At 52.5% G+C, this 13575-nt stretch overlaps 1 protein-coding gene across 9 annotated transcripts; it reads left to right on the top strand.

Annotated features, from left to right (window-relative positions):
• Positions 1 to 104: 104 nt before the first annotated feature.
• Ptpn7 (protein tyrosine phosphatase non-receptor type 7) lies at positions 105 to 13284 on the top strand. Of its 9 annotated transcripts, none has more exons than XM_037211385.1 (10): positions 105 to 517; positions 2594 to 2767; positions 3288 to 3471; positions 3663 to 3747; positions 5281 to 5357; positions 6675 to 6812; positions 7155 to 7265; positions 8350 to 8504; positions 11268 to 11381; positions 12600 to 13284. In XM_037211385.1, the coding sequence occupies exons 2-10, from the start codon at positions 2646 to 2648 to the stop codon at positions 12691 to 12693; spliced, it is 1080 nt and encodes a 359-aa protein (XP_037067280.1). In that variant the 5' UTR covers positions 105 to 517; positions 2594 to 2645; the 3' UTR covers positions 12694 to 13284. The 9 variants fall into 9 exon arrangements, with proteins under 9 accessions (XP_037067280.1, XP_028732471.1, XP_037067286.1 ...); XM_028876638.2 differs by lacking the exon at positions 105 to 517 and adding an exon at positions 1298 to 1582; XM_037211391.1 differs by lacking the exon at positions 105 to 517 and adding an exon at positions 1328 to 1578 and having other exon boundaries at positions 2598 to 2767.
• The last annotated feature ends 291 nt before the right edge of the window (positions 13285 to 13575 follow it).

Here is a 13575-nt window from a genome sequence, read left to right as displayed (position 1 = left end):
TGAGGATCAAGAGGTGTGCTCACAGCCACTAGGCTAAAACTGTGAACTGGGACACTGGGCAGACCTGTGGGGGAGGACTTCTCCTACTTCCTCCTCCCCACCCCTGTGGTATCCTCACTTCCTTTTCTTGATTGCAAGTCAACAGCTGGCCCGGGGCGGGTGGTCCTCCTTCCACTCCCCTCCCACCCCTGTGGGGAGGTCAAGGCAGAGCCCAGGTGCCCGTCGCTGGACACAAGTGTGCAGGAATCCCCGGGCCCCTGCTCCTATTACCTCATCCTGGCACCAGAGCCAACCGGTGCTGTACAGAGCTCCCGGCTGTACAGAGCTTCCTCCTCAGGAAAGCCCACCTATATTCCGGCGGGAGCCGGAATCAACCAGCGCTGGAGCGTCACCTTCCGACTTACTGCCAAGGACAAAGACAGGTGTCCCCAGCCTCCTGACCTCCAAGGGTCATCCCTGGTCCTCGCCTCCTCCCCGCAGGCAGAAGAAGGCCAGCCCCTCCTCCCACCTCCTCCAGGTACCACCCCTGTGCCTTTTCCACGGCTCTTCTTTTTTGGTCTCACCATTTGACAGTTGAATCAGACAAGTAGGAGGAAGAGAAAGGATGTGGAATGTGACTGCTGGGGGCCAGGAAGGGTGTTGGGAACATTACAGAGTCAAAAAAAAAAAAAAGTCTTGCAAGCAAGCATGAACCACGAACCAGTCGGGCCAGCAAGGGGTCTACCAGAGCCAGGCGGGGTGGGGGGGCTGTAGAGTCTTGAACTTGGGGGCCCCCGCTTCCTCTCCCCGCTCCCAAGCATCCAAGTGGCCCAGTGGCAAAGAGGGCATGGGATGTGAGGGCCACAGCTATCTGTAAGTCTTCTGAGGAGATGGCAGGGTTCTGAGACACTCCCCGAGGGGCAGTCTGAGGGGCTCCTAGAAAACGACCCGAGGTTCTTCTCCAGTTTCGCTCTGCTACCTGTTCTCAAGCGACTAGCCTGTGCCTGCAGGCTGAGGGACTCAGGGCCTGGGCCCCTCCTTCCTGTTCAGAACAAGGCATCCTCCCTCCTCTTTCCCACACTGCACCTCTGTGGTGCATCTACTCTGCTCCGGGCAGATAGGGCCTGGGCTTGGCCGTGAACTGCCAGGCTTGAAGCAGCAGCAAGGGCTCACTGGGCAGAAGCCGAGCCGTGGAAATAAGTCTCTAGCCAAGGGCTCAACCAGAGGAACGCCTGAGGGTCCCCTATGGCTATCTTCTCAGCAAGGAGGTGGAGGGGGGAGGCTTGATAAAGACCCTGGAGGTGCAGACCTGGCGTGATCAGGGAAGGCCTCGTCCCTTGCCCATTCCCAGAGCCTTTGCACCCAGCAAGGGTGGCTGGCACCGGCTGGCAGCCTGCTCTCAGAGGGCGCGGGGAGGATGCACCCGACCCCTGGTGGCAGCTGCAGCAGGCGCAGGAGGGCAGCTTGCAGCTGGGTGTGCGTGGGTGGAAGCCAGGAGGGGCGGAGGGAGGAAGCTGGCTTCCTGGAGCCTCTCAGTCCTCAAAGATAGACGGACTGACAGACAGCTGGCAAAAGGCAGCCTGGGACACAGCTGCGTCAGTAAGTACGTGAAGTGGGCACAGGCAAACTACGGCCCTGGGGTGGGGAAGCCTGGAAGCAGGGGGGGCGTCGCTGAGGATGGGGTAAAGAGGCACGAGTTTGGGGCTACCATGCCTGGCCAGGCATGAGCAGTGGCATATTTGGTGCCCCTGTGGCTGGAGGGCAAAGGAGCCACACGGGATGCCAGCAGCAGAGAGGCAAAGGGCCCCTTTCTGTCGTGGGAGAGTTCTATCCCAGCCACACCTGCATGGGCCCACACTGTTCCAAGCCTCTGTCCCTGGAGGTCAGCAGCCCTAACCCTACCACCATGGCACCTGTGACTTCGCTCTGGGAGATGCGGACTGCCCCCAAAGGAGATGTCCTCATCACCTCTCTGCCCCTTCTCTCTCTCGTACCCACAACTGCAGTCTCACCATGCGCTGGAGCTCTAGGGCTTGGCGAGGCCATTTCCTGTGACGGTTACAGAGGCGGGAGACTGGGGGATGGGAAGGAAGAGGAAGGAAACACCCCTAGCCTACCGCCCTGGATAGAGACCCCCAGAAGCCACAAGTGATCTTGGAGGGGAGCTGCCAGCAATTAGGAGACGACCCTACCAGAGTGTGGCCTGCCTGGGTCCCCAACTGGCTCCAACGCTACTAGAGGCCTCAGTTTCTCATTCTGGAGAAGACTGCTGACGACTTAAAAAGTTCTGAGCTTTCTCCCTTCCTTCCTTGCGATCGACAGTCTGCTGTTCTCATTTGGACCCAAGCTTAGAGCCCTGCGGACTTGGGTACCCTCTTCTCTTCCTCCTTCCGGATTATTTCCTGACTTCACCCATACCTACACTCTGTATCTCCTTCCTCCTCTAACCTCAGACTGTCCTCTGTCCTGCATCCCAACAAAGAGCTCCTGTACTTACAGGGTAAAAAAAGTTAGGCCCCTTCCAACCAAAAGGATGGCTGGCCTGGGCTTAGGAGCCTCCTTCTAGCCAGTAAGGCAGGTCAGAGGTCAGCAAATACAGGACCTTGTCTTTCAGGCAGGCCTCATGGCTGAGTGAGCCTTCCTTGAGCCCAGCAATCTACCCCAGCATGGTCCAGGCCTGTGAGGGGCGCTCCAGAGCACAGCCACCGACCTTGTCTTTGGGGGCAGCCATGACCCAGCCTCCACCCACCAAGGCTCCGGCCAAGAAGCATGTGCGGCTGCAGGAGAGGTGAGATCTTTCACAGAGAGGATCTTCCTAGACCTGGCTTGCTTTCATTTCCTCCCTCTCCCACGGACCCAGCCGCCCAGTTCTAACAACAGAGTCCACAAGGCCTGGAAAGAGAATTAATAATGCTCATTTGCATGCTGCTTGCCCATCCTTTGTGATGTCTGAGGCACCGAGTTTCATGTCATCCCTGGGCCTGCTCCCACAGTCTCAAGCTGGGATGAGCAATCTCTGAGACAAGTCCAGGAGTCTTCACGGCACTGAGTGTACATCGGAGCCTCTGTGCCAGCTTAGGAGCAGGAGAGGTAGGCGACAGGAAGGCACATAAGAGTCTCAGCCTACTCCATTGTATCTGATAAAAGGAAAGGGGAACGTGGTAAGGGCCTGACCCCTGAGTGCCCCGAGCCTCTAGGTCAGGAGAAAGACTAACTGTGGCCTCCGCAGACAAGCTCTGTGACAAGTCGTTGAAAGGAAAGCAGGCACTATGGGATGTTCACTGGGCACTGGATGGCTATGCTTTCAGAAGGGGCTCCAGCGTGGCTCTGATGCTGGATGTTCGGTCTTTGGGGGCTGTGGAACCCATCTGCTCGGTGAACACACCCCGGGAGGTCACCATACACTTTCTGCGCACAGCCGGACACCCCCTTACACGCTGGGGTCTGCAGCACCAGCCACCCAGCCCCAAGCAGCTAGAGGAGGAATTCTTGGTAAGAAAGTTGGGGTCCCCTCCACATCACCCTGCCCTTCCATCGTAGATTCCCCGGGCCTCTCTTCTCCTTGCGGTCCTTGGGGAGATCGCCAAGGCTTAGGAGAGAAGGTTGTCCCTATGTGTGCAGAGGATGGAAGGGGAGAAAGGAGGCCGGGGCCAGATGTTAACACACTTACTCTCCCCCACCAGAAGATCCCCTCAAACTTTGTCAGCCCTGAAGACCTGGATATCCCTGGCCATGCTTCCAAGGACCGATACAAGACCATCTTGCCAAGTAAGGGCCACAGAGGGCATGAAGGGGGCAGTGTCCTTGGGGGTGGAGAACTTGAGAAGGCAAGATATATACCTCGAAGCCAGGCAGAGTGGTGCACGCCTGTGATAATCCGAGCACTTGGAGGTGCGAGTGGAGGATCGGGAATTCAAGGCCAGTCTCCACTGTCTAGCAAGTTCTGGGCTAGCTTGGTTTATATGAGACCTTGACAAAAATAAATAAAATAGAAATAAAACAAACAAACAAACAAACAAAAAACCCTCACATCAGCCAAGGAGGAAGCACAGTGCTTGAGACATGGTATTTCAACAGAGAAAGACTACCACCACCCTGGCAGCCAGGAGAGAGATAACAATTACAAGATAACATTTGCAGAAGTTCACTGTGGGCCTCAGTGGGAGGGGTGAGCTCACACAGACAGACCCAGGCCTTGAACAGAGACCAGGCCTTTTCAGAGGCAGGCTTGAGTGCTGGAGTCTACCACAGTAGCTTCTAGAACCGTGGTCTAACTCAGCCGAGCACATGCGTCCTGCCCTGGGCTGAGCCTCCAAGCTCGCTGCCTGCTCTATTCAGAGCAAGGCTCTGTGAACAGCCAAGTGAGTTTGTTAGCCTTTGGCCTTGGCCTAATTCTAGCAAGTTCCACAGCTACCAAAGAGGGGAAGCCAGCTCCTTTATCCCTCATCCGGTTTGATTGGGAAAAGACCCACACCTTTGGAGAGAGAGGCCCATATCCTTCACGGTCAAGTGATAGCTTAGACAATGTGTGTTCATCTGAAGCTTGTATTCATAATCAGAAAAAAAAAAAGTTTTTTTCTGTGCAGAATCTCTTTCTATTCCTATCAGTTGCCTCCCATTTTATACCCTCGCTGATCTCAAGGCTAAAATATGACAATATCCCAATCGGTCTCCACAGCTCTGTGGTCTGTCCTATACATCATCATTCAGTTAATAGTTTTGCTTTGATTATATCACGTTCCCTCTCAAAAACATGTGGATCCCTACTGTTGTGGATTTTTTTTTTTTTTTTTTTTTTTTTTTTTTTTTTTTTGGTTTTCTGAGACAGGGTTTCTCTGTGTAGCTTTGCGCCTTTCCTGGAACTCACTCTGTAGACCAGACTGGCCTCGAACTCACAGAGATCCACCTGCCTCTGCCTCCCAAGTGCTGGGATTAAAAGCATGTGCAGCGGCGTGGGCGCACGCTTAATCCAGCACTCGGAGGCAAGCCAGGTGATTCTGTGAGTTCGAGCAGCTGGCTACCAAGTGAGCTCCAGAAAGGCGCAAAGCTACACAGAAAACTGTCTCGAAAACAAAAAAAATAAAATAAATAAAAGCATGTGCCACCACTGCCCATCTGAAATATTGTATTTTAGAATACACAGGTATTATGCTACCTGTCTATAAAACAATTCAACTGAATGCCTGTTGTCAGGCACAAAATATGGTGAACGGTGTAAGGACGCTCTTCCCTCTGACTGTATTAGAATCTGCATTTGTTGGTCCGCTCTGACCTTTCACCTTCACTGATCTTACTTCCTAGATCCCCAGAGTCGTGTCTGTCTTGGCCGGGCCCAGAGCCAGGAAGATGGCGACTACATCAACGCCAACTACATCCGAGTGAGTGTGTGGCTGCTGCTGCAGTCCAGCTGTGACTTGGCCTCAGGGGCCTGCATTTCTCTCCTTGTCCTTTCCTGCCATAGCTCTCTCTGCCAGACTGGGGGGGGGGGGTACGGGGACGGTGACACACCGAACGACCCCCCAAATCAACCTAGAAAAGATATTAAAATTTCCTAACCTACCCTGTTACCCTATCCATGACAACTCTCTCCCTGTGGCCACAGGCTGACACAGCTAAGCCTCCTCACTAGTTCTTTTTCTTTTTTTTTTTTTTGGTTTTTCGAGACAGGGTTTCTCTGTGTAGCTTTGCGCCTTTCCTGGAGCTCACTTGGTAGCCCAGGCTGGCCTCGAACTCACAGAGATCCGCCTGGCTCTGCCTCCTGAGTGCTGGGATTAAAGGCGTGCGCCACCACTGGCCGGCTTTGTCACTAGTTTCTTAAAAGCTAGTTGGCTCCTAAACGCTGCACAAAGCAGCACGAGTTGGGATCTACTCCCATCTCCTCTCCCACACTCATTTGCCACCCCCCTGACCCCCGACCCTGTACCAAGTAGCACCTCCTTTGTAGAGACTGATGATGGATGTCCAGCTAATAGCACCCTCAAAGCAAGAAGGGCCATCTAGCCCAATTTCTCACCTGGTGTGGTAAGGGATAGGAAAGCAGTGCCCCCTTGTGGCCAAATGTGGTAGGACGGTAGTCTGGGGTGCTGGGAGGCAAAGTTGTTGGGCAGAAAGCATAGTAGATAGGTGGTGCTCTGCTTGCTTGGCAGCGGGAACCAGGCAAGCGGTGGATGCATGGATGACGGAAGGACGGTGGAAGCTAAGGAGGATGGAAGGGGTTGAACAGATTAGGAAGAGTATGCTGGATTTTGGTGCCAAATGTATAAAAGTGATTCATGAAATGTGAAACGTTCTTACAAATATCAAAGACTATGATATCTTGCACCTGAAGAAAGCAGAAGAAGACAGGAATAAACATGTACATGGTGCCTGCCATCTGAGAGACTGCCAATATACTTTTTTGAGTTTAATTCACACTGTGTTATGAGGTAATCTCTAGGCCCAGTCTATAGGTCGAGAGACTGAGTCTCACAGAGGCCAGGAATTTGAACTCAGGTGTTTCTCATCATGGATCCCATGTCCTCCTCCAGCATGTGGCTTCTGGTGTGTGTGTGTGTGTGTGTGTGTGTGTGTCTGTCTGCCTGTCTGTCTGTCTGTCTGTGTGTCTGTCTGTGTGTGAGCGTATCTAAGTGCGCACGTTCACTGGCTTTGAGTGCGAATCCACAGCCTCTCTCTCCTTCTGTGCTTTGCCTCCCCAGGGCTATGATGGGCAGGAGAAGGTCTACATTGCCACCCAGGGCCCCATGCCAAACACTGTGGCGGACTTCTGGGAGATGGTGTGGCAAGAAGAAGTGTGCCTCATTGTCATGCTCACCCAGCTCCGAGAGGGCAAGGAGGTAAGAGGCAGGGTCACCCAGAACGGGTTGTAGCCTCCCTTCAAACACCACCCATGTAGAGCAGACCAGAAGCCTCAATGAGAGCTCATAACACTGATGGGACCCCAGGTCATTTCCCTCGGGAAGATTCCTGAGATACATAGACCCCAGGGGGGCTGTTCACAGCCAAAATGTGGGTGGGGGTGACACCATAGTGCTTAAGCTTGGGAGAGCCAGACTCCAGGCGCTGACCTGACTCATGGGGTGAGATGGGAGAAGGGGATGTTAGGCCTCTCTCGGCTGTCCCAGCCTTGCTCCACCAATGGACCTTCCCACTCTGACTCCCAGACCCCTCCCTTCCAGAAATGTGTACATTACTGGCCCACCGACGAGGAAACCTATGGGCCCTTCCAGATCCGCATCCAGAGCATGAAAGAACACCCAGAGTACACTGTGAGGCAACTTACCATCCAGGTACCGTCCCCTGGAACAGACCAATGGGAGGTCTGGGCCACGCTAGCATCTCTGGAACCCAGGCGCCACCCTACGAGGGGACCAAGTTTACTAACTTAAGCCTTGATCCTAGGTGCCTAAGAGGTGCCATAGAAGAAAAAGAAATGGGTACAACCTTCAGGGGCACCTCTAATTTAATAGAGATGCACGGAAAAAAAAAAACAAACAAATAGGGACTACCAGGAAGCATTCCCTGCCCACGCTACACATCCAGGCTCCAGGGGAGAGGGCAGACACAGGATGCTGGAAGAGTGAGGGAGGTCAGAGATGTGCCAGCACAGGTGGATGGACTGTAAAAATGCTTTCTGGGGCCAGAAAGATTGTTCAGTGGGTAAAGGTGCTTGCTGCCCAGCCTGATGATGTGAGATCAATCCCTGGAACCAAATGGTGGGAGGGGAGAACTAAGTGGAACAGCATGGCAAGACTCCCATCTAGAGAGAAGGGAGGAAGGGAGGGAGGGAGGGGGAGCGGGAGGAAGGGAGGAAGTGGGGGGCTTCCTGTTGCTGTACACATTCTTACACCTTCAAATTACTTTTGTATCAATTCATTGCTTCCTGAGCATCCTGGGAAACAAACCAGAAAGATATCATTGTGCCCACTTACCAGAGAAGACAATGAGATTAACGTGCATGCTTACCCACAGTTGTGTGATAGAGGCAGAGCCAAGACTGAGCCTGGGTCTCTCTCCCTCTCTCAAATTCTCCTTCCTTGAATTTTGGAGTGGGTCATGGTAGAAGATGAATATCAAAGCCGTCATCATCATCATCATCATCATCGTCGTCGTCGTCGTCGGGAGAATCAGCTTTGCCTGCTCCGAGCTGATGCCCAGTACTTACTTGCTGGCACCGAGAGGAGGCAGCACCCACACCCACATCCTGGTTCTCGTGTCTTTTTTTTTTTTTTTCCTTTTTCTTTTTTTTTTTTTTTTCCCCAGAGCTGAGGACTGAACCCAGGGCCTTGTGCTTGCTAGGCAAGGCTCTAACCACTGAGCTAAATCCCCAACCCCGGTTCTCATGCCTTCCTCTCTCCTTTCCTCACACGCCAGCACCAGGAGGAACGCCGCTCAGTAAAGCACGTGCTCTTCTCGGCCTGGCCAGACCACCAGACTCCAGAATCAGCAGGGCCCTTGCTGCGCCTGATGGCTGAGGTGGAGAGCTCGGAGACCGCTGCCAACTCCGGGCCTATCGTGGTTCACTGCAGGTAGGGGCCTCCCCAACCCCAGCCTCGAACCAGCGCTGGCCTTCCCTGCCCACCAGGTCTCCAAGGAAAACCACACCAGACAGACCCAACCCTTACCTGGACCGCCATCTCTAGTCCAAGCGATTCGGTATTGTTATCTCTTTTCTACAGAGCCCTAGCTTTCGGGAGGTTTCTAGTCAGGTAGAGAAGAGATAAACGCGGCCTCCGCTGTTGGGGGTTCATTTCCTCCTTGAACAACTTTTTTGTTTGCTTGGGGTCTTTTAGTGCTTGGGTTTGCTGTTGATTTTGTTGGATTTGTTGTTGCTGTGTGTGCCCAGCCCCAAGCATTATTTTAAAATGGTAAATCTGGGGTGTTGGATTCAATTCCCAGTATCAACCAAAAAATAAAACCAAACGGCAAATCTAAGTGTCTTAGCCAGTTCCACGAGGTCCCTTCGTGAAGCCCTTACGAGCCTTCCAGATAGGTTCCCATCAGTGTCCCCTGGCTGACCCTCTGACCCTGCTCCTGCCAGTGGATCAGTTTTTCAGTTTATTCCCTGGGCATATAGTAGAGACAGGAGGATCGGGAGTTCAAAGCCAGTCTAAGCTACATAGGGAGTTCAAGGCCAGCCTGGGCTACATGGTACCATGGTGAGAGGGGAGAGAAGGGAGAGAAGGGGGAGGAAAAAGGAGGAGGTGAAAAGTACGAACAAGGCATGCCTGAACCCATGCAGAGGGGGCGCACAGTGTAAGTGCTGGGAGTCACTGGTGGTTTCTATTACTTACACTAGCGAGGTGTAATTTCTATTACACACCTGAGGCTTGCCTAAGGGGGGGGGGTGTGAAGTCAAGAAAGGGGTGTGAGGGAAGAGAGAAAGAAATCTCAAGGTGACAGTCAAGAGTCAAGAAGAGGATAATGGACAAGAGCGGAGGCCCGAGAGCATCTGTGGAAGCTGGTCTGAGGTTGTGGTCGGACAAGGAATGCTCAAGGGGCCAGCCAGGACACAGCCAGGCACAGTCGGTTAGCTGCCTTGGACCATCAACACAGATGCAGCCAGGACACAGCCAGGCACTGTCGGTTAGATGCCTTGGACCATCAACACAGATGCAGCCAGGACACAGCCAGGCACTGTCGGTTAGCTGCCTTGGACCATCAACACAGATGCAGCCAGGCAAGATGCAGCCAGGCACTGTCGGTTAGATGTCTTGGACATCAACACAGATGCGGTCATCAAAGCGAACCCTGGAACAGGGCACGGCAGTGAACCCAGGGCTGAGCATATTCAAGGCTGCAGCAGTGAGGCTGCTAGTTTGAGGTCCATCTGGGCTACATGGCTGGACCCCATTACTGAAAAGAAAAAAGAAAAGCTGGGGCCGGCAAGGTGCCTCGGTGGGTAAAGGCGTCTGCAGCCAAGCCTGGCAGCCGGGATTCCATCTCTGGAATCTACGTAGTCTAAGGAGAGACTGACTCATGAAGGTGGCTTTCTAACCTTCATACAGGCACCATGGCACACGTGTACACATGCACACACTCACCACACACACACATTAAAATAAATTAAAAATGTTTAAAAAAAAAAAAAAAACTAGGAAAAAGACAGACCCGGCCTTTCAATCCCGGCACTTGGGAAGCAGAGGCAGGCAGATATCTGTGTGTTTGAGGCCAGCCTGGTCTACCCAGTGAGCCCCAAGCCAGCATGGGCTACATAGAGACTCTGTCTCAAACAAACAGACAACAACAGCAATAACAACCTGAAAAAAAAAAAAAAAAGACTGGGTGGGTTGGCAGTTCTGTAACCCCAGGACTCAGGAGGATTACAGGGATACTGGGTTATAGTAAGCTCCAGGCATCCCTTGGGTTACAGAGTAAAACTCTATCTCAAAAAAAAAAAAAAATCAAACTAAAATCTGGACGTGTGGGTACACACTTATAATCCCCATAGGAGGTAGGAGTTCAAAGCCAGCCTGGACTACAAAGCAAGTTCAGGCTAGCAGGACCTATGAGCCTCTATCTAAAATAATAATAATAATAATAATAATAATAATAATAATGGTAATAATAATAAATAAAAATTTAAAGTTCATAGAGCCAGTCATAGTGGCACACATCTTTAATTTCAGCAGAGGCAGATAGATCTTTGTGAGTTCAAGGCCAGCCTGGTCTACAGAGTGACTCCCAGGACAGCTATAGCTACATAGTGAGATCCTGTCTCAAAAGACCAAAACGAGGGGCCTGGAGAGATGGCTCAGAGGTTAGGAGCACCGGTAACACTTCCAGAGGTCCTGAGTTCAACCACATGGTGGCTCACGACCATCTGTAATAGGATCTGGTGCCCTCTTCTGGCATGCAGGCAGAACACTGTATACATAACAAATAAATTTTAAAAACAAAAATAAATAAATTAATTAAAGTCCATAGGAACCAGAAGGCAAAAGACGAGCTGCGCTAGGCCTAGAGTGAGACTAATAAAGCTCATGAACCTGTCCAGGATGAGCTATTATCTGTCTCCATCAGGGATGCCAGGGATGTTGAAGTTGGAGGTGTGAGCACCTCGGCCCCATTTCTTCTTTCGCTGTTCGAAGCCTGGCCCCAACCTTCCTTGCTCACCTGTCTTCCCTGTTCTGGTCTCCTGTGACCTCCGTGTCCTCTCTCTGGTCACATCCAGTGCAGCCCCTGTTCCCTGGTCTCCTGTGACCTCTGTGTCCTCTCTCTGGTCACATCCAGTGCAGCCCCTGTTCCCTGGTCTCCTGTGACCTCTGTGTCCTCTCTCTGGTCACATCCAGTGCAGGGATCGGCCGGACAGGTTGCTTCATTGCCACCCGCATCGGCTGCCAGCAGCTGAAGGCCCGAGGGGAAGTGGACATTCTGGGCATCGTGTGCCAGCTGCGCCTGGACAGGTGGGTCCATAGGAAGCAGGTGCAGCCATGTTCATCAGCAATAGCATGGGTGGCTCTGAGGTCTTCATCACCTTCAGGCCCTCCTAGGTGAAAGCAAGGAGCTCATTTTATTTTAAAAAGCTTCCTATGTTGCCAGTAACTAAGCCCACATGAAAGATCATCTATGTTAGCTTGGGGGCCTGGAGTTAAACATTTCACCATGAATTATCTCTCATCATCCCCCAAATTCTCTACTCAGGGGAAAGCTAGGAAACAAGGTAACAGTCAAGGAGAGGTACGATACTGCGTGCCTGTAATCAGGAAGCCAAGGCAGCTGAACGTGAGTTCAAAGCCAGTGTCGGGCTGCTTAGTTAGCTCAAGGCCAGTGTGGGCTACAGAGGGAGACTCTGTCTTGATTTATTTTTTTCTAAAGATACAATTTGCTCTAGACACAAGGTGGCTATGGTGCTTGCTCACTGGGGCTGGAGGAAAAGAAGCAGGCTCAGACCCTGGCGTGTGTGCTACCAGCTGTTACCATAATTATGTACCCTCTCCGGCCCCTTTTTTGAGTCAGCGTCCTGTGTAGTCCTGACTAGCCTGGAGCTCACTCTGTAGACTAGCCTGGCCTTGAATTCACAGAGATCTGCCTGCCTTGGCCTCCCAGGTGCTGGAATTAAAGGCGTACACCACTGCACTCAGCACCCCCATTTTTATCTAGAATGGTAAATGTCTATTTCCCCAACCGGAAGAAGGAGTGGGTTTGCCTCTGTGAGTGTTCTAGAAAGGAGACCTGCTGTACACATGTGGAGTTAACGTTTTTATTTATTTAAATTTATTTATGTGTATTGATGTGAAGGTGTCAGGTCCCCTGGAACTGGACTTCCAGACAGTTGTGAGCTACCATGTGGGTGCTGGGAATTGAACCCGAGTCCTCTGGAAGAGCAGCCAGTGCTCTTAACCACTAAGCCATCTCTCCAGCCCTGGGTTAACTTCTTTTATTGACAAGTGGAAAACTTGAGCATGGGAACACATTCTTGACCCAACCGGAGAAATCGGGTCTGGTTTTCCTCAAGAGCTGGGTACATAAGGGACAGAGAGTCCAGACGGGGCACTCCCCCTGCACTTCCCTCCTTGGGGAGGAGAGAGTCAGCTTTCCCAGCAGGACAGTGAGGGGAACGCTTAAGCACGGGCACGGGGCAGTATCCTTGACTCTTTCTCACCCTGTGCTTCTGCTTACAGAGGAGGCATGATCCAGACTGCCGAGCAGTACCAATTCCTGCACCACACGCTGGCCCTGTATGCAGCCCAGCTGCCCCAGGAGCCCAGCCCCTGACCCCCAGCCCTCCACAGGTCCAGGAGCCAACCTCCCCTCAGGGCTGGGACAGTGGATCTGGGGAAGTGGGCTGTGTGCTCCGAGACAGCTTCTTCATAAGCACAGTAATGAGAATGCTTACAGTCCCAGGAAAATGCTCCAGCCAGCAACAGGGGCCAGGCCGAGGGTCTTCACCGCGGACTGTTCCTCTGCCTCCTCCGGCGGCCTCCAGTGGACTATGGGGGAGCCTCCAGTGGCTCTGAACTTACAGATAGGAGCTGGTACTTGGAGTGGACTGAGAACAAAGCTGCGGTGCTGGTCTTATCTCATATGCTCTCTGCGGCCTTCCTACCCTGTTAATGACACAGAGTCAGTCCTTCACTGCCGTCATCGAAGCAAACAGAATGGCCCCGAAAGCCATTCCAGATGTAGCCACGCAGCTGGGGCTGCTGAGACAGTAAACTACAGGAGTCTCTTCCACAAAGCCTTGCCCGCAAACAGGCCAGATGCAAGAGCGGGGGAAAGTCTGGTCTAACCTTGGCTAAATCCTCTACATCCTACATAGACTGCTCCTCCCCACACACCTGCGAGTGTCAGATGACCCCCCCCCCCAGAAGAGAACAAGGACCCTGACTGGCCTCCACACGTGTCGGAAGAGGAAACGCAGAGGTAACCAAGTCTATCCACTGAGATTGCTGGAAGAGCCCAGATGTGATGATGCATACCTGTCATCCCAGGAGCACTTGGGGGGGAGCAGGGAGGGGGAGAAGAAGCAGAGTGTTGTTGCTGCAAGTTTGGGGCTGGCTAGATCTGCATTTTGAGTTCCAAGCCAGCCAGAACTACATAGCAAGACCTTCTCTTAAAAAAAAAAAAAAAAAAAAAAAAAAAAAAAAAAAGCCACAG

Source organism: Peromyscus leucopus, chromosome 15 (assembly GCF_004664715.2).
Source record: "Peromyscus leucopus breed LL Stock chromosome 15, UCI_PerLeu_2.1, whole genome shotgun sequence".
NCBI lineage: Eukaryota > Metazoa > Chordata > Mammalia > Rodentia > Cricetidae > Peromyscus > Peromyscus leucopus.
Note: the sequence above shows the minus strand (reverse complement) of the source record. Positions and strands in the feature narration are given on the sequence as shown.

Coding starts and splice junctions, on each gene's coding strand:
- Ptpn7 (XM_037211385.1), top strand. CDS start 2,646: ATGGTCCAGGCCTGTGAGGGGCGCTCCAGAGCACAGCCACCGACCTTG. Junction 2,768..3,287: donor CATGTGCGGCTGCAGGAGAG/GTGAGATCTTTC, acceptor CTATGCTTTCAG/AAGGGGCTCCAGCGTGGCTC. Junction 5,358..6,674: donor TCAACGCCAACTACATCCGA/GTGAGTGTGTGG, acceptor TTGCCTCCCCAG/GGCTATGATGGGCAGGAGAA.